Source organism: Glandiceps talaboti, chromosome 7, assembly GCF_964340395.1.
Source record: "Glandiceps talaboti chromosome 7, keGlaTala1.1, whole genome shotgun sequence".
Classification (NCBI taxonomy): domain Eukaryota; kingdom Metazoa; phylum Hemichordata; class Enteropneusta; family Spengelidae; genus Glandiceps; species Glandiceps talaboti.
The window spans coordinates 8,474,005-8,498,448 of NC_135555.1; the positions used below are offsets into that span (position 1 = coordinate 8,474,005).

Here is a 24,444-nt window from a genome sequence, read left to right on the forward strand (position 1 = left end):
AAATAAAGCATATTTACATTATTCATATTTCCTTCAATCACAATGATTCAGATTGATATTTTGTAAATTCTAGGTAATTACTCTCTTTTCCACTGGGTTGAAAACTGCACCTTTCATTGATGTGTTTGTTTAATTATTACTCTTCTCTCCACAGGTGGTTGAAAACAATCTCAGTTATTCTCTTCTTGAACAAACAAGATTTACTGGCAGAGAAAGTAAGAGCAGGGAAATCAAAAATTGAAGATTATTTCCAGGAATACGCAAAGTACACTATACCACAAGATGGTAAGTCAACTCCCACAGGCCAAGTTGTGGCAGCAAAGTACAGCCCCAGGTATATATGGAAAGTACACTGATCCATATACACAGTGACCCACCATTGTAGCTGCTAAGTACAGTGAGCTGTGCATGCCATACTCTGTACTTGTACACTAGTCTATACAGGCATATGTACAAACCTAATCTATTACCATGTGTGGTGTATACAAATCTGATTAGTGGCATTATTCATCTCTTAATATGAAATACAAAACATATCAAATGAAAGCGTGCAGGTCATTTCATGTTGATCTATCTCCTTATAACTGTAATTGATTTATTTTACTTTTAAGCAGTGCCACTGAGTTTTGTTTGTGGCTATAGGACTAGTAAGCTCTTCCTGAGTTCCCCAACAAAGTACTGTACAAGATATGGCTCTCAGTGGCTCCTTCCTGTTACTGGGACATCACAATCAAACATGCAGAATCAGACTACTCATGTAATAGAACAGCTATATGATTGTTACTAGTTTTGTCTCAGTGGTATACCATGTACACAGTTCACCTGTTATACAGTTGTGCCTTGAGTAACATATAATCGGCTTTCGCAACCATTGTTACATTTTAGCACATTACTAATTGTCGTGATTGTTTCTTTTTCATGCTCCTTTTATCCACAGCAACAGTTGATGCAGGCGATGATGAACAGGTCACCAGGGCAAAGTATTTTATCAGAGATGAATTCTTGGTAAGATACTCATATTGGTTTTATTTTACCTACAAATACTAGGAATCTAGTTATACTGTTTTGTCAAGTTTAAGGGAGAATATGCCTGGAGGACAAATTTCCCTGAAAATCAAGGTTCTTCAATTCTTTCCTAACTTTGCCATATGTAACCTTGTTTCTGGTCCTTTACAGTTCACCGTCATGTTTTCAAGGAAATTGATAATCTTTTTATTTCCCACAATGATTTGACACGGTATTTGGCAGCCATATTGTATTTGGCGGCCATATTGGATTCTAAAATAGCTTAACTTCAATAACATTTTGACCTCAATTTCAAAAATTTGTATGGTGACCCCAGATTTGTTTTCTTGATTTTAACTGAGAATGGGTTGAAGTTTTCTTGAACAAAGTAACTGGAAAAGTTTTAAGATTACATACTATGTTAATGACATAAAAACAAATATTCATTTTAATGTGTATAGTTATTGAAAGCAATGTTCACATCTGTGGTATGAATTAGTTTCATTGATTCACATCTGTTGGATGAATTAGTTTCATTGATACTTAGGGATGTTATATTGGCATATTGAGTGGTAATATTAGAATCAATGACATCATCTGATGGAAAAACAACTACACTGTACTATACTCTTTGTTAACCACTCAATTTGAATTATGATGGTCGAATAGTTTGAGAGTGGCTGGCTTAAAATGTGCCAGGTGGAGATTTAAGCCTTGCTGCTGTCGTTTGTGACTGAACAATTAAAGTCTTTCGGCCAAGATTTGAACTGTTGCTCTCCAGTCAGCCTATATAAATGGGGACCAAGTAGGATAAATATTGCTATGAAGGATTTAATCATGTGCATTTATATAGACTGTGGTGAATAATACTTTCCCTGGGCATTTAGGAAGTTATATAGGGTTATTATGTCATTAGAGATTTGTACCAGGGACAGTGATTAAGTAAATTATAATGCTATGGTCACTATATTCATTGTGAAAGGCACTTTAAAAATGTGTATAATTATTAGTGTATATCAATTGTGCTGATACATGACCGACATGACACCTTAAGTCTGTGTGGCGGCCATATTCTACTTTGTTTGAAATGACATATTAGATATCATGGAACATTAGATTTAGATCAATTTATTGTGAAGTCTTGTCTGTAAGTATAGGAAAAAAAATCATGCATTTTTCATGGGTTCCTTTTCACAAATTTGAAAGTATTTAATAGATTTATTGCACTAGAAATGATACAAAGTGTAAAATCAAGAACATTCACTAATGATTATTACAGTGATGTATTTTTTTTGTAATTCCGTGTAACAATTGTATGTTCTGGTTTGTTTTTATTTCAGCGGATTAGCACTGCAAGTGGTGATGGAAGGCACTATTGTTATCCTCACTTTACATGTGCCGTAGACACGGAGAATATCCGACGAGTGTTTAACGACTGCCGTGACATCATCCAAAGAATGCATCTCAGGCAATATGAATTGTTGTGATATTAGCCAACATTTAACAACTTAGGAGGACATTCTTAACCTCACATTCATACTTGAATGTTGCTGCTCTTAATTTGTGGCTTTACTCAGTCTCAATGAAAACTGTAAAAGGCCACATAACCAAAGAGCTTATTGTGTACAAAGTTTGATCTTTGTGATATAAAAAGTAAAACACAAAACAAAAGGGGAACAAAATTTTACAAAGAATGATTCAAACGTAAAAAACAGCAGTAAGACATTGATGTGGGGATTTGACAAACACACCTCTGTTTGAAACAAACAAAATTCCCCACTTTTACCATAAGTGTGGCTATTAAACTCTACACATTGTGAATGCACACCTGGTTTGGTTATAAAACTGACCAATCAGAATGAAGGATACAAAAAATCCACATGTGCAGGTAGATGAAAACTGCTCTCTGATAGGCAGATCTTTTTTTCATGATGTTTGTAGACTCTTTTCTGTGGTTTTAGACAATGTATGTGATGATAGTGTGATCAACCAAATTACGATGAATGATCGTGTCTTCTCTGTTGTCAGCAACCAAAACATTAAAAAAATCAACAAAAACAAACCAATTTTGATGGCACGTTTCCATGGCTACCCCCCTTGCTAATTCTTCACGTTGGCTTTCTGTGAAATTGACTACAGAGAGAAAGGAAATTGAACACACATTATAAACGAAATAAATATGAAATAAATGCAAGGGTAGTCAGTTTTTCTTGTAGAACTGATCAACTTTTTTGCAGGAAAAAAAAAATAACATGAATCCACATTTGCCCTCAAACATCATAACACAAAAGATGGTTCAGTGTTTTTTGCAATTAAATTAGGTTTATAAAAAGGTAACATACTTAAAATGTGTATTGTAATTTAAACAAAAATGTTTTTAAAACGTAGGTTTTAACAAATTAGTTTATCCAGACCCACAAACCCATTATTAATAATGATAATATTATTGTTATTATATTATATGATGAAGACTTTTGCTGTCAAAATTTACCTTGCTTTGCAGAAGTCATGTTATATACACCAAGAGTGTCAACAAGTCAAAGTATCCACAACATACATACAAGTTATTGTAACTATGGCGGTTTTATTCCTGAAATACTGATTTCATACATGTCTGTGATGTCGTCCTTTGATAGATTAAAAAAAAAAATAGTGGAATTTTTCATATCTTTTGAACTGATAAGTTTTTCATTTTCCGTAGGTTGCAGGCTCTGTAACATCTTTCTTATAAACAGTTGTATTATAGCATACGAACACAATTTTTTGGGTTATTTTACCTGTGAGTACGTGTAGCAGTATACATGGTATAAGTCTAGTGAGATACCATCCTATAAATCTCTCCAAAAAAAACACACACACAAAGTGAAGCCTGCCAAGTCAACAAACAAACAAAACACATTAAAGTACTTAGAAGTCCCACTTCCTAAAAAAAACACAAGAACACATATCAAGGGCAAAGGTCAAAGGTTGAAGGTCAGGCTTTAAGAAAATAATTTTTCTTATTGAACAAGGAAAAAACTACAGCAGCAGAAATGAAAACTATTTGAACTTGGCAGGTATGTTGTATTGTGATTAGACACAATACCAACTACACTGTCTTTTTATTTGGCATGATTTTCGCACAAAAAAACACTGAAAAAAAAGTAAGCGATGATGAAACAGTTATCTGTGATTCTGTGAAATTTTTGTTGTTCAAAGGACAGATTGGATTTGAAGTTGCTGCTCTCTGTTTTAATTCCTTTTGATGACCAGCTAGCCCAGGTAACACAAAGTTAGTTCATTATCACCATTTCAAACGAGTCACTTTCAGTGTAAAGCGTTTATTCTGATTCTTCTGTTTTCATATAATGATTACTTTAAAAAAAAAATTTGTGCAATTAACTCCAGAAGAGCCAGTGACTTGGTGTTTTTTAGAAATGAATTCTGGCCACTATGGTGCCTAGAGGAGAGGAGAGGCTGTGTCAAAGGTCAAATGTCAAGGCTTGCCAGTGTTAGTGGGCTCTCCTGTATCTCCATATTTACAAAGCTGAAGACAAATTCTCAAATTGATCCAATTATTTCAGTTCTACCCATGCTGTTGGTTTGGTCTGCTTGCTAGAAGACTTGTGTTCCACTCCTTCATGAAAAGCCAGGATGCAACTCTACAGATATTTTGTAGATGAAATGTTTTATTTTAAAATTGTGAAAAATAGTTGGCTTATGCTGTGATGGTCAAACATAATGTAAGAAATGCATACTTTAGCCAGAAACTATGAAGATTTAATTTTTGTGCCATTTCACATGTTAGCCAAAATTTGATGAATTTTTTTGAGTATTTCACAGCGTAGAACTTTGCATTGTGATATTTCATATGTATATAGGGTTGTGTCAATGAAACTTTTCGGCTGATAACTACAAAACATTGCAGAGCTCTATCAGTACTGCTTTCAATAGTACCCAAGTCAGTATAGAGAAGCTGCATAATATTTCACCCAACAACAGCATGGGTACACGCCATATATATAATATATATATATATATATATATATATATATATATATATATATATATATATATATATATATATATATATATATATATATATATATATATATATATATATATATATATATATATATATATATATATATATATATATATATATATATGATACTCTTCTTTCTATCTGTATTCGAAAAGACTCGCATCGTGTCCTAGATTTTGAACTAGCTTTGTTGTTAAAACCAGCGGCAGTCTATTCTTGTGGCTTTGTATACATCCCCTTTTGATTTTGACTCCTTCGTATGTATTGAAAACACAGCAAGCCGAGTAAAGCCAGCCAGCCAGCCAGCCAGCCAGCTCGCTAGCCGTTCTTTCAACTGGTGGTAACAACATGACATTCAGCTTGAGATCTTCATTGCTGTAGAAAAAAGATATGCTGCTATTTTCCTCATTAAATATTAGATAGATTGCCATGGTCAACATAAACATTATACCACTGTCTCCTGACTCTCTTTATTTCTCTGCCCCTTAACACTCAACAAAGATTTACAATTGTCTATTATTGCACTCCCCAAATGTTCAACATGAATATACAATTGTTTGTTACTTCAAATACTCAACATAGTTCCCCAAATACTCAATTGTCTATCAACTTTCTTATTACCCTCCCCATGCCAAATGTAAAACTTAGAAGTTTGTCGCTTGCTCTACTCCCCACCCCTTGTAGAAACAGTTTAGTCATATTTTGAAATTTTAGAGAGAATTTCACAGATTCAAAATTGCTGTATGCACAGTAATTGAGTATTTTCCTGCCCTGTGTGTGTGTGTATGTGTATGTATAGTTTGATGGCTTACATTTAAAGTGAAAAAAGTCTATTACAATATACCACTGCCTATTACTCTGTATCACTTTATTATACTACCACTTTTTATTGCTCCATATGACTGTCTACTGCACTATACCACTGTCTACTACATTATATCAGTCTACTACACTATACCACTGTCTACTACACTACACCACTGTCTCCTGCACTATACCAGTCTACTACACTATACCACTGTCTACTACACTATACTACTGCACACTACACTATACCACTATCTACTACACTATACCACTGTCTACTACACTATACCACTGTCTACTACATTCTATCACTCTACTACACTATACCACTGTCTACTACACTATACCACTGTCTACTACACTGTACTACATTCTATCACTCTACTACACTATACCACTGTCTACTACATTCTATCACTCTACTACACTATACCACTGTCTACTACACTATACCACTCTACTACATTCTATCACTCTACTACACTATACCACTGTCTACTACATTCTATCCCTCTACTACACTATACCACTGTCTACTACACTATACCACTCTACTACATTCTATCACTCTACTACACTATACCACTCTACTACATTCTATCCCTCTACACTATACCACTCTACTACATTCTATCACTCTACTACACTATACCACTCTACTACATTCTATCACTCTACTACACTATACCACTGTCTACTACACTATACCACTCTACTACATTCTATCACTCTACTACACTATACCACTGTCTACTACACTATACCACTCTACTACATTCTATCACTCTACTACACTATACCACTGTCTACTACACTATACCACTCTACTACATTCTATCACTCTACTACACTATACCACTGTCTACTACACTATACCACTCTACTACATTCTATCACTCTACTACACTATACCACTCTACTACATTCTATCCCTCTACTACACTATACCACTCTACTACATTCTATCACTCTACTACACTATACCACTGTCTACTACATTCTATCCCTCTACTACACTATACCACTGTCTACTACACTATACCACTGTCTACTACATTCTATCCCTCTACTACACTATACCACTGTCTACTACACTATACCACTGTCTACTACACTATACCACTGTCTACTGCACTATACCACTGTCTACTACATTCTATCACTCTACTACACTATACCACTGTCTACTACACTATACCACTGACTACTACATTCTATCACTCTACTACACTATACCACTGTCTAATACACTATACCACTGACTACTACATTCTATCACTCTACTACACTATACCACTGTCTACTACACTATACCACTGTCTACTGCACTATACCACTGTCTACTACATTCTATCACTCTACTACACTATACCACTGTCTACTACATTCTATCACTCTACTACACTATACCACTGTCTACTACATTCTATCACTCTACTACACTATACCACTGTCTACTACACTACATCGCTGTCTACTGCACTATACCACTGTATACTACATTCTATCACTGTCTACTACACTACATCACTGTCTACTGCACTATACCACTGTCTACTACACTATACCACTGTCTACTACACTACATCACTGTTAACTACACTATACCACTGTCTACTACACTACATCACTGTTAACTACACTATACCACTCTACTACACTACATCACTGTTAACTACACTATACCACTGTCTACTACACTACATCACTGTTAACTACACTATACCACTGTCTACTACACTACATCACTGTTAACTACACTATACCACTGTCTACTACACTACATCACTGTCTACTGCACTATACCACTGTCTACTACACTGCATCACTGTTAACTACACTACACCACTGTCTACTACACTACATCACTGTTAACTACACTATACCACTGTCTACTACACTACATCACTGTTAACTACACTATACCACTCTACTACACTACATCACTGTCTACTGCACTATACCACTGTCTACTACACTACATCACTGTCTACTGCAGTATACCACTGTCTACTACACTATACCACTGTCTACTACACTATACCACTGTCTACTACACTACATCACTGTTAACTACACTATACTAGTCTACTACTCTACATCACTGTCTACTGCAGTATACCACTGTCTACTACACTATATCACTGTCTACTACACTACATCACTGTCTACTACACTATACCACTGTCTACTACACTATACCAGTCTACTACACTATACCACTGTCTACTACATTACATCACTGTCTACTACACTATACCACTGTCTACTACATTACATCACTGTCTACTACACTATACCACTGTCTACTACATTACATCACTGTCTACTACACTATACCACTGTCTACTACATTACATCACTGTCTACTACACTATACCACTGTCTACATTATATCACTGTCTACTACACTATACCACTGTCTACTACACTATACCACTCTACTACACTACATCACTGTCAACTACACTATACTACTGTCCACTACACTATATCACTTTCTACTACACTATACCACTGTCTACTGCACTATTTACTACACTTTATCAGTCTACTACTCTATATCACTCTACACTCTATCACTCTACTACACTACAACTGTCTACTACACTTCCACTGTTTACTACACTATACCACTGTCTACTACACTATATCACTCTACAGCACTCTGCTACACTATATCACTCTCTATTACACTATACCACTGTCTATTTAAGCAATAAACCACCCCGTGGGGATGGTATACCAAGAGGTTTGACCAGTGAACGAAATATATGCACGAGCGATTGAGTTCAATGGTCAAAACCGAGTACAACTGTCGTAGACGAGCAGTGAACATCAAAATTTGGACGCGTGCCAACTGTGCATTATAGCTCATTTTAGACGCGCTAGTTCAATGTCTAGACCAATCAGATCTCTCGATTTGCGCCATCAATATACTGGTATAATATAATACATTACATCGCCTGACTACTATACTATACCATTCTATATTGATATACCACTACATTATACAACTGTGTATTGCACCATATAAACCCACACACTATAGATACAATTACTATATCGCAATTATAAAGTCAATGTATATGTATATTGCACCCGGTACATGTTAATTTTCATTAATATTTGTGGCACTACTAATTGTATAAGACATTATCGGATGTACTAATTACTGACACCAGTTTGTAGTGCATCTTGTTTTGGTAGTATCGTACTAGTTGATGTCTTCTCAACACGATAACAGTTTATCAACACTTGGTTACGGACCACCTGGATGGTTAACATTGATTTTATTGGCCCATGACCACTACAAGAAATTAATTCATCAACACGGGGGGGGGGGGGGCTACAGACCATCTGGTTGGTTAACATCTGTTTTATTGGCTCATGACCACTACAAGAAATTAATTTATCAACACCGGGGCTACAGACCAAGTGGTTGCTTCCCACCAATTTGATCGGCCCTTGACCACTAGTTCAGTTACAAGTGGATTTGACAACACCTGGTTACAGACCAACTGCTTGGTTTCCGTTGATTTGATTGGCTCTTGAACACTACTCGTCACAAACCAGCTTACTTTCTTCTAATATTCGAATCGATTGGTTGCTATTGAATACAGCACAGTATTAAAATACGATTCGGTATCGCCTGGGCCAATGCAAATCAAATTTTAATGACTGCTGACATGCTTGTTTCGGCACCAACCCAGTGACAGGTCACGTTGCAAGAAAAATTCCGGTATTAAAGTTTACTAATGCGTTGTACTTTGATGCAAAAAAAAAGTTGTTTTACGTCAATACAAAGGAGGTCCCAACAGCAGCAAAAGTATGTAAAGGTGGCCCTAGTTATTTCTATGGTTCTGATGACCAGACTGGTCTTACATTTCTTCAATCAAGCGAAATATTAACAAAAGTCTACGCCCTCTACGGCAGGGTTAGAAAGATCACAACGCCATTGATTGTAAGATGTATATTTTGCTGAAATTCGGGACCTTTTAACAAAAACAATTGGTTCAGTTTCTTTCTGACTTCATATCAATTGTCATATCTAACAAGTAGTGTACGATTATAAACTGAAGGTATCACTAAGTTGTATACATGCTTATTTTAAAAAAATACGACCCTATATTTTAGGTGTTACAACAAGAAACGTATAAATAACTCGGGCCAATTGGCAACCAAAGATAACATTTTACCCGGCCCTTTCCATAGTCATGTCGATATTCGCAATGGAACCCAAAATAATCAAGCAACATTTCCACCACATTCGAATTCGTAAAAGCTCCCAAGCTTTGACGATTAATTAGTAATGATTAAAGCTTACGTTAACGCTACAGTTTACGAAGTATAAACGGCATATCTAAACAAAATTATATTAATGGTTGTCAGAAGTTTACAGCTTTCAATAAATTGTATATATGATGACATCATGACACGAACAGAAATTTAGATAAAGTGCTTCTCTTTACCACGAGAGCTGTTACATTTATAGTGCCCGAAGAAGGCAAGCAATAAGTGTTACGTTTCCACAGTCAAAGTCAATCCTCAATAAGACTTCCTTACTACGTGAATATTACCCGAGGGGAAATAGAACACGAATAGTATCTCTATATGCAAATTGAGGTCATTATGGGTCAATGTGTATACCGCGTGACAAGATCTGAACCAATCACTGAAGGCTATATCAAGACGATATGCTATAAATAAGTTTATTTTTTTGTTTACATGTAATTAATAAGCTTACTGTATCTTCTACTTTATGCCATGCATAAACACAACCCGCGAAAAAACAGCAGTGCATTTCAATGGTCTGTTCGTGGTTATCAAGAATGGGACAAGTTCCATGCAAAGACATACAGTATAACTTATCGAAGCATAAACACCACAGGAGCCAGGATCCCATAACTCTGATTGAACACTACACACTACGACTGTTAGTGTTACATGACAATTTTCACAGAAATAAACAAACAAATAAAAACATCATCTGAACCTATATCACAGGGGGCTCAGGCTCAAATACAAACAAATAAAAACAAACAAACAAACTGACTGACTAACTAACTAACTAACTAACAGAAACACAAAACAAATAGATAGATAGATACATAAATAAGCAAACAAAATCAAACAAACAAGCAAATACTGACCCCAAAATAGTCACAATTGTAGCTAGTGGGGGTATCTACAAGTGTGACTATTTTTGGGGGGTCAGTATTTGTGTCTGTCTGTCTGTCTGTCTGTCTGCCTGTCTGTCTGTCTGTCTGTTTGTTTGTTTGTTTGTTTGTTTGTTTGTTTGTTTATTTATTTGTTTGTTTGTTTGTTTGTGTTTGTCTGTCTGTCTGTCTGTCTGTCTGTCTGTCTGTCTGTCTGTCTGTCTGTCTGTCTGTCTGTCTGCCTGTTTGTTTGTTTGTTTGTTTTCGTAAACAAAACTAACTGAGCCTGAGCCCCATGTGTCTACATCAGAGGCACCCTGTGTTGTTTTTGTATCAGAGTCTTTGCCTGAAATATTTCCGATCCTTAGCTCACGCCATTCAAGAAAACGCATTGGTGGTTGTTTTTTTTTGTTTTTTTACAATTTATAGAGTTCGAATTCGAGGACAAAATACATGTAAGACGGTTTACTGAGTCTTCTAATCGTATTTATAGCTTACTGGTACAAAGTAACGATTAAATACACACGAAAAACACATCGTGTCTTCATTTAGAAGAAACGTATCCTTTATTAAAAAATGTCGTCATGACCCAGTTTAGAAATATGTTGGTCAATATAATTTATTTCTACAAAATCTAGTCTGTAGCTCCCAGACGGTGTTGACAAAAGATTCCGTAACAATCATACTAGTAACTAGGATCAGAAACTGTTCTCAGTATCAAGTATCTCCCGGGAAATCCTGTAAACATGTCACGATGGCTTCGATTACTAAGGGACCGGTCAGTTTCTCCAGCTTGGGGGGGGGGGGGGGCGGTGGATTCTTAAATCCGGCCGACAAAAAGTCACTGCCCCCCCCTATCTGTAATACCAAAACATGATGACCCCCCCCCATATATGATATTCATATGACAGGTAATTTTGATCGTGACTCAGTGTGGACTGCTTGACTGTGTGTCTTGCATCCCCCTACAAATCCACCGCCCCCCCCCCACCCCCCGCCGAAGAAACTGACCGGTCCCTAAGGAAGCATACAGTTGATTCGTACAGTCTGAGAGTGAAAATTGTGTCAGCATGATTTGGAAAGCCACTCGCTCAGATCTCCAGAAATGAAACCATGCTGGAATATTGAATTGCTGGAAAATTGATGAATTAGACAGATGTTTTCCAAATATCAACGTTGAGCTGAGGGCATGAAAAGTCAGGTCTATTTCGGATTTGTGTCGGATCCAGTGCCACCTATTATAGTGATTATTCTTTAAGTTGAAACTAACCTATATATTTATATTCTACATCTCTAAGCAACGTGCTACTAATGATGGTAGTATCACGGGCCTCGGGACATAGTTTGTTATGGTTACGAAAACCAGCAAACAAGCAAGCAAGCAAGCAAACAAATAAATAAATAAACAAGCAAGTACTAGTATAATAACAACAATATGACGATAATGTAGGTCACTTTATTTCGTACTCTGAGGACATCAGTCCATAATATAGATAAATATTAGAAGTTAAAAGGACTGCACAAAACAACAGAAAACACATTAAGCAGATAGATAAATAAATATTACAAATCATCATTAAGCTTCCACCGAACACTCATAGCGTGGAATACAAAGGTTGCTAAATGCTGGATATGATATACTAGTATTTGTAGTGGAAAGTAAGTCAACAAATGATCTATCAGCAGGTGGATCCAAGTATTGCCTAGGAAGTTATTTTGTCCTTATATTAGAAAAGAGGGCACAAACTAGTAAAAATGGTACTCGTCTTCGACTTGATTTGAGTCACATAAAAGACAAATTCTCTGACATCTATCTATCTCGCCTACGTTTCTTGTCAGTCTCGATACGTAAGTAGTGAGATGAACACCGGAATCTTGCGAATAACAACAATATAGATACTGGCAAACAAGAAGGACAGAGCAGGGGGGGGGGTTAAAAACTAAATTCTTTTATTTGGTCTCAGACCCCTCCCCTTCTAACTTCATTGGTCAAACTTGATAATTTCTTCAGACAGCACAAACCAATTTCAAATCAATATGTAGTAGTATGTAGTGCTATGAATACAAAGCCAGTATGTAGTAGTATGTAGTGTTATGAATACAAAGCCAGTATGTAGTGGTATGTAGTGGTATGAATGCAAAGCCAGTATGTAGTAGTATGTAGTGCTATGAATACAAAATTCTTGTTCCCAGCATATGTTTAGTGCCATGCATAACGAAAATTCTTCCATTTCTCGACTTGACGGCATTTGTTAGAAATATTTTGTATTTAGGGATACAAAAACATATTCCATTAAAAAATTTTTTTTGTAGGATGAGAACTAAAATGGTTCGACCCCCTCCCCCCTCCCAACTAAAAGAATTTAGTTGTTTTATCCTGCATTTAATTACACATCAACGTTTATATGTAACTTAAATTATAATATTATAAAATTATAATTTCCTAAATGAGAAATATGGCATACATATAAGAACACATTGTTGTAATTCTTGTTGCATAGAAACATTGCTGATATTTATGTCATTTACTCTGTCGCTCATGTTTATCAGTATTTCTATGTTGTTTTTGTTATTGTTATTAGTTTTGTTGTTGTTGTTGTTGTTGTTGTTGTTGTTGTTGTTGTTGTGGTGGTGGTGGTGGTGGTGGCACAGGGGCGTGTAATATTTCATAGATTGTTGTTTTCTTATTGCTTAGAATGCCGTTTTCTTAGGAAAATATCGTACGAATCTTGCTGCTACAAATGTATCATTCTCTATACTACTAAGAAATATTAAAGGGTGGTCATCTTGTTTCGTTAACCTTTCAAATTTGAACAAAACATATTTCTTAGTAGTATATCTCTTCCCTTTACATGTAGGAATATATATTAATCAAAAGGTTGTTATATTTAGTCTTTAGACCTGGAAAACAACAATCTATGGAATATTACACGCCCCTGTGGGGGGTGGTGGTGGTGGTGGTGTTTTTTTTTTTTTTTTTTTTTTTTTTTTTTAAAGTGTTTTCGTAAACATAAGTACTAACTAACTAAGCCTGAGCCCATGTGGTGAAAGAGTAACCACCCACAAATTTACAGGCTGTGCCCAGGCCCTTTAACTTCAGTCAATGAAACTCATTACCGGCTCCGTATATACAAAGTGTTCTGACAAGTAAAATACAATGTACATCATCGACGGCACATCAACTTTCAATCTGATTAAAATCTGATGTTAGATAGGCTGGTTTTCCTGTATTTACCTTTATTCCATCGTTATTGCGTCTTTTACGTTAGTTTTTTTTTTCCTGGGCGAACGCAAAAAAAACTAACGTAAAAGACGCAATAACGATGGAATAAAGGTAAATACAGGAAAATCAGCCTATCTAACATCAGATTTTAATCAGATTGATCAACTTTACATGTCAGGGATAAGCGCCAAGCGAAACATAGAGAGGGAGCCCTCTTCAGACGCGAGGAAATCTTACTTGAGTAACCGGCCAACAAACAGAAACGATACAAACCCGGCACATTACTTCCGGTTACTCGGTATTTACATCATCGTCAGCTCTTGTATACGCGAATTCTAGAGTAGGTGTAATTCTCACAGATTTCATGGTAGCAAGATGTGTCAAGTACAGGATGGAGATGATGAGATGCCAAAACACACATCAAGGTACGTCTAAGTGTCATGTTCACTGTGCGGTAGTGCTGGCATATTTACGTCTATGATAACAGAACACACGTGTGTTGATGTACTAGTGCGTTGATCAACTTGATGTAGTGTAACAGATGGGAAGGGACAACGCTTCTCAAACCTGCATAGTGGATATCTGGGAGAAAAGAGAGTAAAATCAAAACAAAGAAATATTGACGTGATATTATGTTCTTTTTATATCTTCATATCTCTCAGAATTCCAACGTCAACGGTCAAGTGCCTGTGATCTATACAGTTACAACATGGATCCCCCTAATACATCCATGGTTACAATTACATGCATACACACTAATACTAGTAGATACACCCATGGTATTTGTATTACTAATACTATAGTCCTGCTTGCAGAGCCGGGGGGGGGGGGTGGTTGATTCTGTCAGTGTCAGTGTCATAGTCATAGTCACTTCTCTCCTCCTCTCCTCAAAAAGGGACACTCTGAAAGTTGTTCCCAGCTTACTGGTCCACAAGCAGGACAATGTATTTACATATGGTATCAAACAGTAACAGAACACAGGGAAAGAAAATAAGGCAAAAGACTCAATACCATGACAACAAGAAAAAGAGATAAATAAAAAGTGAAGAATCTATCACTCCTCTATTGTACAACCAGTCACATATTACACACACTATAAAGTGAAATGGCTGAATCAAAATTTTCATTCCTGATAATTTTATGTTTTCAGTCTCAGTACGACATGTATGAAATGTGAAGAATCTGCTGTCATTAGTTTGAAATCAAGTAACTCTGCTTTCTGCAGGTAGGAATACTAGAATTTATTGTAAGGGGCCTTGTCACTATGAGCCACATGACAAGTAGTAACAAACCCTTAGGTCATGAGCATTTTCCAGCTGAATGAAGAGAATTATTTGGGATTAATATAGTTATACATTTTCAAACATATAATTCATGAAAAATTGAGAAAAGTAATGGTAATTTTGAATGTTTGGAATGACGTAGACATTGGTTGTTGTGATGTAGAACGACTATGGTATAAATCCATATTTTCTGTTCAAAGATGATATCATGGCTTGTGCATGATATCTGTCTGTCTGTATAATTATGGTGTAGGTCCTGGGTAAGAAATAACACACTGGGACTGCACACACATGTAGACTGATGATACATATATTCCATGTACAAAATTACTTGTCTTGAGATATTTAGAGAATTACATGAAATATTTCTCTCGTACTTATACAGTAATGCATAAAAAATGGTAGTTTGTAGAATGATATCTTGTCACCACTCATTTGTAAAATGTATTTCCTGTTACCAGGACAACATAGGTTGTGTATAATGGAGACATCATACAAAACTCTATAAGTAACTATCATGTAATATTTACCAAATATTTGTTGACTTTCCTACTTCTTGACTTCTAGGGAATGTTTCTTGAAATATTTCATCCATAAATTCCGATCCACAATTGGTAAATCCAAGTTGGTGAAGAATGGTGAAAAAGTAAGTCTTTTATTGATCTTATTGATTGAAATCAGGTAGAAATTAGAAAGGTGAAAAACACTCCCTTCTTTCTTACTATAATCAGACATGGTGTCTACAGTCGTACATGTACATGTAAAACATGCCAACATGTAGATTGAGTGATACATCATCTCTGAGACCAAATCAGGTTGAAGTGGTATCCGATAGAGTTGTTCAGCAGGTTGTATCTTCCAGACTAGCAAACATGATATTACAACTAAATTCGACAAAGTGTCCGAGTTAGCCTGTCTCAGCTTCACTGAAAACTGTGAATTCAGTCCATGCTTGGTGTTGTTATGTAACAAGCTGTGTTTGTAAGGATAGCATTAACAGTTTATCTTTATAGTGATTTGATAATGACACTGTATTATGTTAATAGAGGAACTCATCACAAGTGGGTAGTTTTAGCACAGTCTGTGACAATCAAATTCAGACAGTTGAAAGAATTGTGTTGTAAACTATGTATTACAGTATTTTGTCCAGTGCTCTCTTTACATGTCATGCCAATCGGATTAAAATCTGCTGTGGTGAAAGCTAGCGGCTAGATGTCTTTATTTATCTCTATTTCCATCGTTTTGTGTCATTTATTTTGTTCTGGAGTGATCGCCACCTTGACTATAGAAATAGAGGTAAATAAAGACATCTAGTTGCTCTCAGCTTTCACAACATCAGATTTTAATCAGACTGATGTCATTCATAACTGTTATTTTCACATTATAGGTTATCTTTTGTACGACTTGTATATCATAATGTGTGTAGAGATATGGTAAAGTAAAAATGTCCATGATCTAAATAAGATAATAGTTTTAAAGATTTTAAGTTCATTATGTGTTATGGTTTACATTGACAGGTTTTACTGGCATTCTCTGGAGGTCAAAGTTCAAGTGCAATGCTGAAACTTGTCCAAGAGGTAGGTACAAGGAGGTGATGTCATTCTCTACGATGTGTATGTGTTAGAAGCAATTTGATAGAATACACAATGTTTAATTTTTCCTCTTTGGTACAGGAGTGTCATCAGTCCTGTACATTGTGTTATATTTGAATGATAAACACACATTATCTAGCACATAAATGAAGAAAATTGTATGAATAGAATAAAATAGAATAGAATCTTTATGTTTTCTATTCATTGTATCTTCTTGAATCTTGTCCTATGAATGAAATATAGACTATCTCCAGTCTAGTCAAGGCAGTTGTTCGATCACATATTTTTGTGCTCCCCCCAACCGTGTTCATATAAACATGATGATGTCGTGGCATCTCCATGGGATTTTAGTTTAAACAGGCTGGAGGTGGAGTCCTGGTTGGGCATTTGCGTATCAGTGTAGTCTGATAACAACAGCCTGTCAGTTTGTGATGGATTACTACTAACATGCGCCCTTGGTGCTTCACTCACTACAGGGGAGCACCACAATTTAACACCTTTCGTAACTGCCTTGACTAGACAGGAGATAGTAACAGAGTACATTGAGTACGTAATATGGCCAGTCTGGACCTAGACTAGTCACCAGTCGACCCGTTGGCAGATTTTTTTTGTCTCATAATCTTCAAATGTTTTGAATTTGTTATTTATTTCAAATTTTGTGAAGGAAAACGTGGTAAATTTTTATTTATTTTTCTCAGTTACTAGTAGTCTACCAATGTATGAGTTTAGTGTTCACCTGACTGTTCATAATCACTCACTCATGCTATTTCACACAAACTAAACACAATTTGATTTAATTTAGACTGAGTAAAATTTATGTATTGTAATTTTATTCTGTTCTTGTTTTGTTAGGGATTGAATGAAGAAACTCACAAGAAATTAAGATTTCACCCTGGAGTCGTCTACATTGATGGTAAATCTTTTACTATGTATCATTACATACATACCAGTGTTTATTTACACTGGTGTTCACACATACTAGTAGAATTTGCACTGCAGTGCAATGCTGAAAACATTTATGGCGTACCTGTATGTAAATTATATGCAAGTGAAATAGTATTGTTCTGATGGATTGAAATGTGCTGTTCCTGATAAATATATGTAATAATAACAGAGCCTCATACTGCGTGAGTTCCAGTGTGGGTACTGGGAGGTATTTGCACTTGTACTTGCAGTGTTTTCAGCTACACTTTCACTAGCGTAGTAAGTAAAAATACAGCTGCAGAGACCACTGCAAGCACTCATGTAAATACCCAGACTACACCACACTTGCACTCTCACATCATAGGGGTTCTGTCATAAAATGCTGCACACTTTTTCTGGTTAAACACATTATGGAAAAAGCTGACCTGATTTCATAGATTTGTCATCTAGTATATCACCTGGTTTTGTCAAATTTTGGAATTATTTTTCTCCTTCTGTAATAATTGACTACAAAACAAGGTAAAAGTTACAAGTATTTTTGATCCAAAGTGAGGAGAGGTCTTGTGAGAAAACCATAACTTTTGATGATGGAAGATATTCAATATATTCCCTTTTCCTATCCTGGTCACAGTCATAAGATCTGCTGGTGAAAATGTTCTTTTGATTGTTTACATCTCAACACAGAGGGCGCAGTGACAAGTCAAAGTCTAGAGGAAAGACACAGTATTCTCAGTAAGGTGCAATCAGTTTTCAGTCAGTATGGATTCCCATGTCATATTGAATCACTGGAAACAGTAAGTAGACTGTCTACATGTTTATGTTGCCTTTTACATCATGTAATTAGTGTTTAAGTTATCAAGTTTACTTTCCCAGAAAGTTAGGATAGAGTCAGTGGCAATTTGCATAAGAACAGAAATCAACATTGTGTCTGTTTGTCAGTTATCACTTAACTCACCACTGCAAATAACTTTAAGAATCATACATTTCAGAATTGATTATGTAATTACAGTATGTTAAGATTGTTTCATTTATAAATTTGAGGCAGAATTTCATTGAATACCTGTTACTGTCGAATATGTTTTTATTATATTTGTATTTTTAGATGTGACTTTTTCTTTTTCTTTTTGTGAGATAGTGGAAAAAGTACAAATATTAAAATTACAACTCTGGAACAATAGAATTCTTTCACAGATCAGTGCTCCTTACATGAAAATAACAAGTGAAACTCATAATTTATTTCATTATATTTGCATAAGTATGTTTATCTCTTTATGAATTTCAATTCAATTCAATTCAATGCAACTCAAAATTCAATTCAATTCAATTCAATTCAATTCAATTTAATTCAACAAGATCACAAGATAATTGTTGCGGCTAAATGCAAATATTTTGAAGTCGAAATCACACAATGCTCAACTGATTGTTTATTCTGAACACTTGTACTGTTATACACACAAATTTTGCAGATAATTCAATGTTTCGTTTTCATTTTAGGTTCTTGATTTAGAGGATTCAGAGGAAGGTGGACAACACAGTGAAACCAGTAGAGAGAGACTAAGTAATGAGAAGACATCTAGTGATCTTTGTAGTGGTCTGGATAAATTAATAATTGATGAATCTCAAACACAACGACTACAAGATCTACTAGCTAGTACAAAGTCACTGACAGCTAAAGAAGATCTACTGCAGGTGTTAAGGTACAAACAGTATGCTAATTTAATAAATATTAAAATCAGGGATCTTTTCATATTGAATATCAATATAGCTTGTATGTTCATTTCTCTGAAGTGTATATAAACTATAGGACTTCTGCCTTTGTGTAATTCCTTGGTTCTGGTAAAAGACCAGCCCTGCTGTAAAGAAATACAACCAGTATTTATTTCATGCTTGAAGTATGTTGATATGTCGATCTCATGTCATTAAAAGCATTGTTGTGTAAATAACTTCAAGTTGCTATGGTGACATAAATCTGTTGATGACATGAAATTGTTTGTATATTCAAGCAGCATTTCATATCATTAAACATGAATATGCAAATTAGTATGTGTGAGTACTACCTACCACTTTCCAGTCATTGTGTACTACATTGAGTACTACCTACCACTTTCCAGTCATTGTGTACTACATTGAGTACTACCTACCACTTTCCAGTCATTGTGTACTACATTGAGTACTACCTACCACTTTCCAGTCATTGTGTACTACATTGAGTACTACCTACCACTTTCCAGTCATTGTGTACTACATTGAGTACTACCTACCACTTTCCAGTCTACCAATAGGTGCATGTTTTAATATTGGTGGTACACGCTGGTGATATCTATTTGATGACAATAGTTTACCTACTACTACAGAAAAAGTTTTTGACCAGGATTTTCTGATAGTCTGCAGTTTATGGAATATCAACAATATAGCAAAGATTGCTGACAGTATTACATTCTTTACAAAGTTTGATTTGCAACCTTGATCTGTATTTGTGTCTTTCATAGGACAAAATTACTCCTCCATATCGCAAGGACACATGACTATGATAGAATAATGGTTGGTAATAGTGGCACTAACCTGTCTATCTGTATATTAGCTGATCTTGCTAAGGGAAAGGGTGCAGCTGTTCCCTTGGATACCAATTTTGCTGATCGTCGCTATGGAGATATTTACTTTCTTAGACCAATGAGGTAACATATTTTTTCAGTTATAGTCAAATTGTAAGTGTAGAGAACTACAGATAGGTCTATGAAATTGTATATGAGAATGACAATACAGAAGTTCTTTTATTTGACATACAGACAATCATGCGTAGTGTACAGATACAGATTCTTCTTTAGTCATATATAAGCAAAATAAACCATTGGAATTTGAGTTTCTTGTTTTATATTTCTAAATTCATCATTCAGTCATGATTTGCTATAAAATGTAACTCTGAACAGATTCAATATGATTTCTAAATTCTGTGCCAAAGTGAAACAACCAAAAATTAAAATTTTGCTCTTTTCTTAAAATGATTTATTAGACACCACTATCAACCTGCATACTAAACAAGGTCAAAGGTTATACTGTAGCCAATCAATTGCCTTAGCCAATATCATTATTTTTTTCATTAATATTCATTGATTTCTTTTGAATGATTTTTTTCAGGGAGTTTATACACAAGGAAATTGCCATTTACAATCGTTACCACAGCATTGAACCAATCATCATACCAACATTAACTACCAAGGTGTCAGTCAATGCTAGTATTAATCAGTTAACAGAGGCATTTGTGAATGGTTTACAAGTAAACTTTCCATCAACAGTTAGTACCGTATTCAGGTTAGTAGTCTCATTACCAGCACTAACTATCACTAACTACCAAGGCGTCAGTCAATGCTAGTATTAATCAGTTAACGGGCATTTGTGAATGGTTTACAAGTAAACTTTCCATCAACAGTCAGTACTGTATTCAGGTTAGTAGTCTCATTACCAGCACTAACTGCCACTAACTACCAAGGTGTCAGTCAATGCTAGTATTAATCAATTAACAGAGGCATTTGTGAATGGTTTACAAGTAAACTTTCCATCAACAGTTAGTACCGTATTCAGGTGAGTAGTCTCATTACCAGCACTAACTATCACTAACTACCAAGGCGTCAGTCAATGCTAGTATTAATCAGTTAATGGGCATTTGTGAATGGTTGATTTGTAGGCTTTCCATTATCACCTAGTATCATTAGTAAGCACTTATTCCCAACACTAATAAATTTTGACAACCAAATCACTGGTTTATGTATATAAGTCAGTCGATAGAAGAATTTATCAATGGTTGAGTGAAATTGTCCTGAAAGCTCACACCAGAATTTTTCCCAAATGCCAAATTTTCTACACACAAAAAATGTTAACTGTAGTAAGCTTTGAAATAGTAGTCACCTTGGAAACTTGTATATTTTGTATTTATCGTCAGAACTGGGGAAAAGTTTTGTGCTGGTAAATCACCATCACCAGGTGACACAGGTCCATACAAATGCTGTGTGCTGTGTCAGGTAAGTGAGATCACATACAGTTTTTCTGATGTTCAAATCATAGACAGTCCACTGTCTATACACTAATTCACATATCTAAAGGTGAACTTTAACATTTTCTTTGAAACACATACTGTAATACAAATGTCATACATTAAGAGGAACATTACAAAGTAATGTGTCACTGTGATATTGAAATAACAGCACATTTTTTTCCAAACACACAAAGTAACATGTATTATGCATGTAACTATCAACTTGTTTTCTGTCTCCTAGGCTTCACTAGATACTGATGTTGGCAAATCATCGGCTCTCCAGTCAACAGAATTCTCGCTTTCACTGATGAAAACAAATAACGTACCAACAAACCAGTCCGATGAAGGGTGTTGTAATGATACAGGAACAGAATGCTGTGGACAGGGAGATGGCAGTTGCCATAGTAACCCAAAAATTAATTTGTAAGTTCACAAGGTTTTGTTTATTTTATTGAAAGTCAGGAATTCATTGTGAACGAGGGTTCAGATTTAAAGAGCAAGAACAAATGTCTTTAAAATTTAAAATCCTAATTCAACTGGTGATATGAAAAGTTCCCAAATGTAAACATTGTTATGACAACAAGAGTATTGTTCTGGAACAGTATACCACCTTATGCACACAAATATATTTCTATAAATAATTTCAAGAAAAATATCAAAATATTCTATTTTTAACATCAATCAGTGCTACCACACTGTCAGTTATTTGGAACATTTGATAGAGTAATACAATTCTTGCTGTAAATGTTTTTTTGGTTTTTTTATCTTAGAACCCCAGAACAGATGAAAGAATACCTCTGTTATGGATGTAGAGTTACACTTAGGAACATGGTGAGTGACATTGTCAATACTTTGTGTTCTCCATTCTAGATAATCATAACAAGTGGCCTTCACATTCTTACCTTTAGTACAAATCAGTTAAGTCAACTTTCCTAAAGGTCAAAGTTCACAGTATCCTTGGTTCTTTTGAAAATGTATTCTTTTACTAAAATGGAGTACGCATGATTCAGTGACATTTTGTGTTGTGGGAGATTGACTTTTATGAACATTGTTTCAAATGAAAGCTGAAATTTTCTTGTTATGATAATTAGTAAGTGCATTTTACTTTGAGATGATTAATAAAATACATTAAATTATTCGAGTGCCCCTTTCAAAACCATTACTAAACAACGTTTGACTTTGAAGGCAACCACAGATTCCAGATGCCAGTTGAGTTAATTTGCCAATTGGCACACCTGTTTGTCTTTATACAAGGATTTATTGACTTTACTATCCAGAACACAAATTCTGTCCTTTGTTGTTTTGACTCAGTAGACTTCATAGAGTATTTGTGTCAGGGCCAATTTTGGCATACATGTTGGAGAGAAATCTATTTCCAAAATTTATAATTTAGGTGATGTCATTAATCTGTCAGAATTCTAACTTTACTTGTTTTTCACATAAGCTTTTAAAAATGTATCTAACAGTAGTGTGTCATAGTGCTTAGAATGACATTGGTAGTTTGGAAGACTGAAAGACCCATAAGTTGCACTTTTGCAACCATAATCTAAGAAATATGTAATTTACAGGATTCGATTGTATACATTAACGCTTGTCTACTAGTTACAGCTGACCACTAGGTGGCAGTATTCACTGGTTACAGCTGACCTCCAGGTGGCAGTGTTCTGTAGTTGCAACTGACCACTAGGTGGCGCTGTAATCAGCTCAACAAAACCACCATACCTTCATGATTATTCTGAAATGTTGCGATTTCGTTACAGAAGGACGTTGATAAACTCCCAAGATATGTGAAGGATGAAGTGGAAAAAAGTATAAGAAGGTGAAAATATTTATACCTTGACATTGTTATTGTTGGAAAATGTCATACTTTTAATAAGTTACCAGTTTATGATATATTTTGGTCAGTGGGCTTCACTGGTGTTTTATTTTATTATTTTTCTGTGTGCCTTTATTGGTAAGTAATGTCAATACTAATTGCATATACTGTTTTTGAAGTTCTCACTATTCATTTCATGGTTGTCACGTTCATTTTGTCACAAATTAACAAAAAACTTTTCTCTCCATTGTAGGTCAAAAATGAAAGCTGAAATAGAAGACTTTCTTCTTGATGAGGCTGACTAACACTGGAATTCATATTAATTTTAATTTTGATGTAATTTTAAATCAAATAAATAAATGGAATAAAGATTTAGCAAATTAATTATTCTGACAATTTATAAAGCATATTGTTTACCGCAGTAATATTCTGAGTAGTCTTTGATTCCAGTATTCGTGTTAACAAGTCTTAAGTGTAGTAACATCATAACACATGGTCTGGTTGAGTTATATATAACTTTTGCTTTTGACTATGGGGACTATAGTCAAAGCAAAAAATACCGATGTAAAATAACAACGAAC

General features: G+C 35.2%; 2 protein-coding genes across 2 annotated transcripts in view; both read left to right on the forward strand.

Moving 5' to 3' along the window:
• Positions 1–4,997, forward strand: part of LOC144437147 (guanine nucleotide-binding protein G(s) subunit alpha-like) — a 51,244-nt gene extending 46,247 nt beyond the window's left edge. The window contains exons 10-12 of the mRNA XM_078126009.1: positions 155–285; positions 938–1,005; positions 2,346–4,997. Coding sequence (XP_077982135.1) covers positions 155–285; positions 938–1,005; positions 2,346–2,492 — 346 coding nt within the window. The 3' untranslated portion in view covers positions 2,493–4,997. The remainder of the gene's footprint in view (positions 1–154; positions 286–937; positions 1,006–2,345) is intronic.
• A 9,508-nt stretch (positions 4,998–14,505) lies between these two features.
• Positions 14,506–24,198, forward strand: LOC144437217 (cytoplasmic tRNA 2-thiolation protein 2-A-like). The gene is made up of 14 exons (XM_078126111.1): positions 14,506–14,643; positions 15,369–15,443; positions 16,069–16,147; positions 17,019–17,078; positions 17,946–18,006; positions 18,702–18,811; positions 19,512–19,714; positions 20,507–20,692; positions 21,153–21,326; positions 21,955–22,033; positions 22,289–22,470; positions 22,818–22,878; positions 23,808–23,866; positions 24,117–24,198. Exons 1-14 carry the CDS (start codon positions 14,594–14,596, stop codon positions 24,166–24,168), a joined length of 1,431 nt encoding a protein of 476 aa, XP_077982237.1. The 5' UTR covers positions 14,506–14,593; the 3' UTR covers positions 24,169–24,198.
• Positions 24,199–24,444: the final 246 nt, after the last annotated feature.

Coding starts and splice junctions, on each gene's coding strand:
- LOC144437217 (XM_078126111.1), top strand. CDS start 14,594: ATGTGTCAAGTACAGGATGGAGATGATGAGATGCCAAAACACACATCA. Junction 16,148..17,018: donor TGGTGAAGAATGGTGAAAAA/GTAAGTCTTTTA, acceptor TTACATTGACAG/GTTTTACTGGCATTCTCTGG. Junction 17,079..17,945: donor TGCTGAAACTTGTCCAAGAG/GTAGGTACAAGG, acceptor TTGTTTTGTTAG/GGATTGAATGAAGAAACTCA.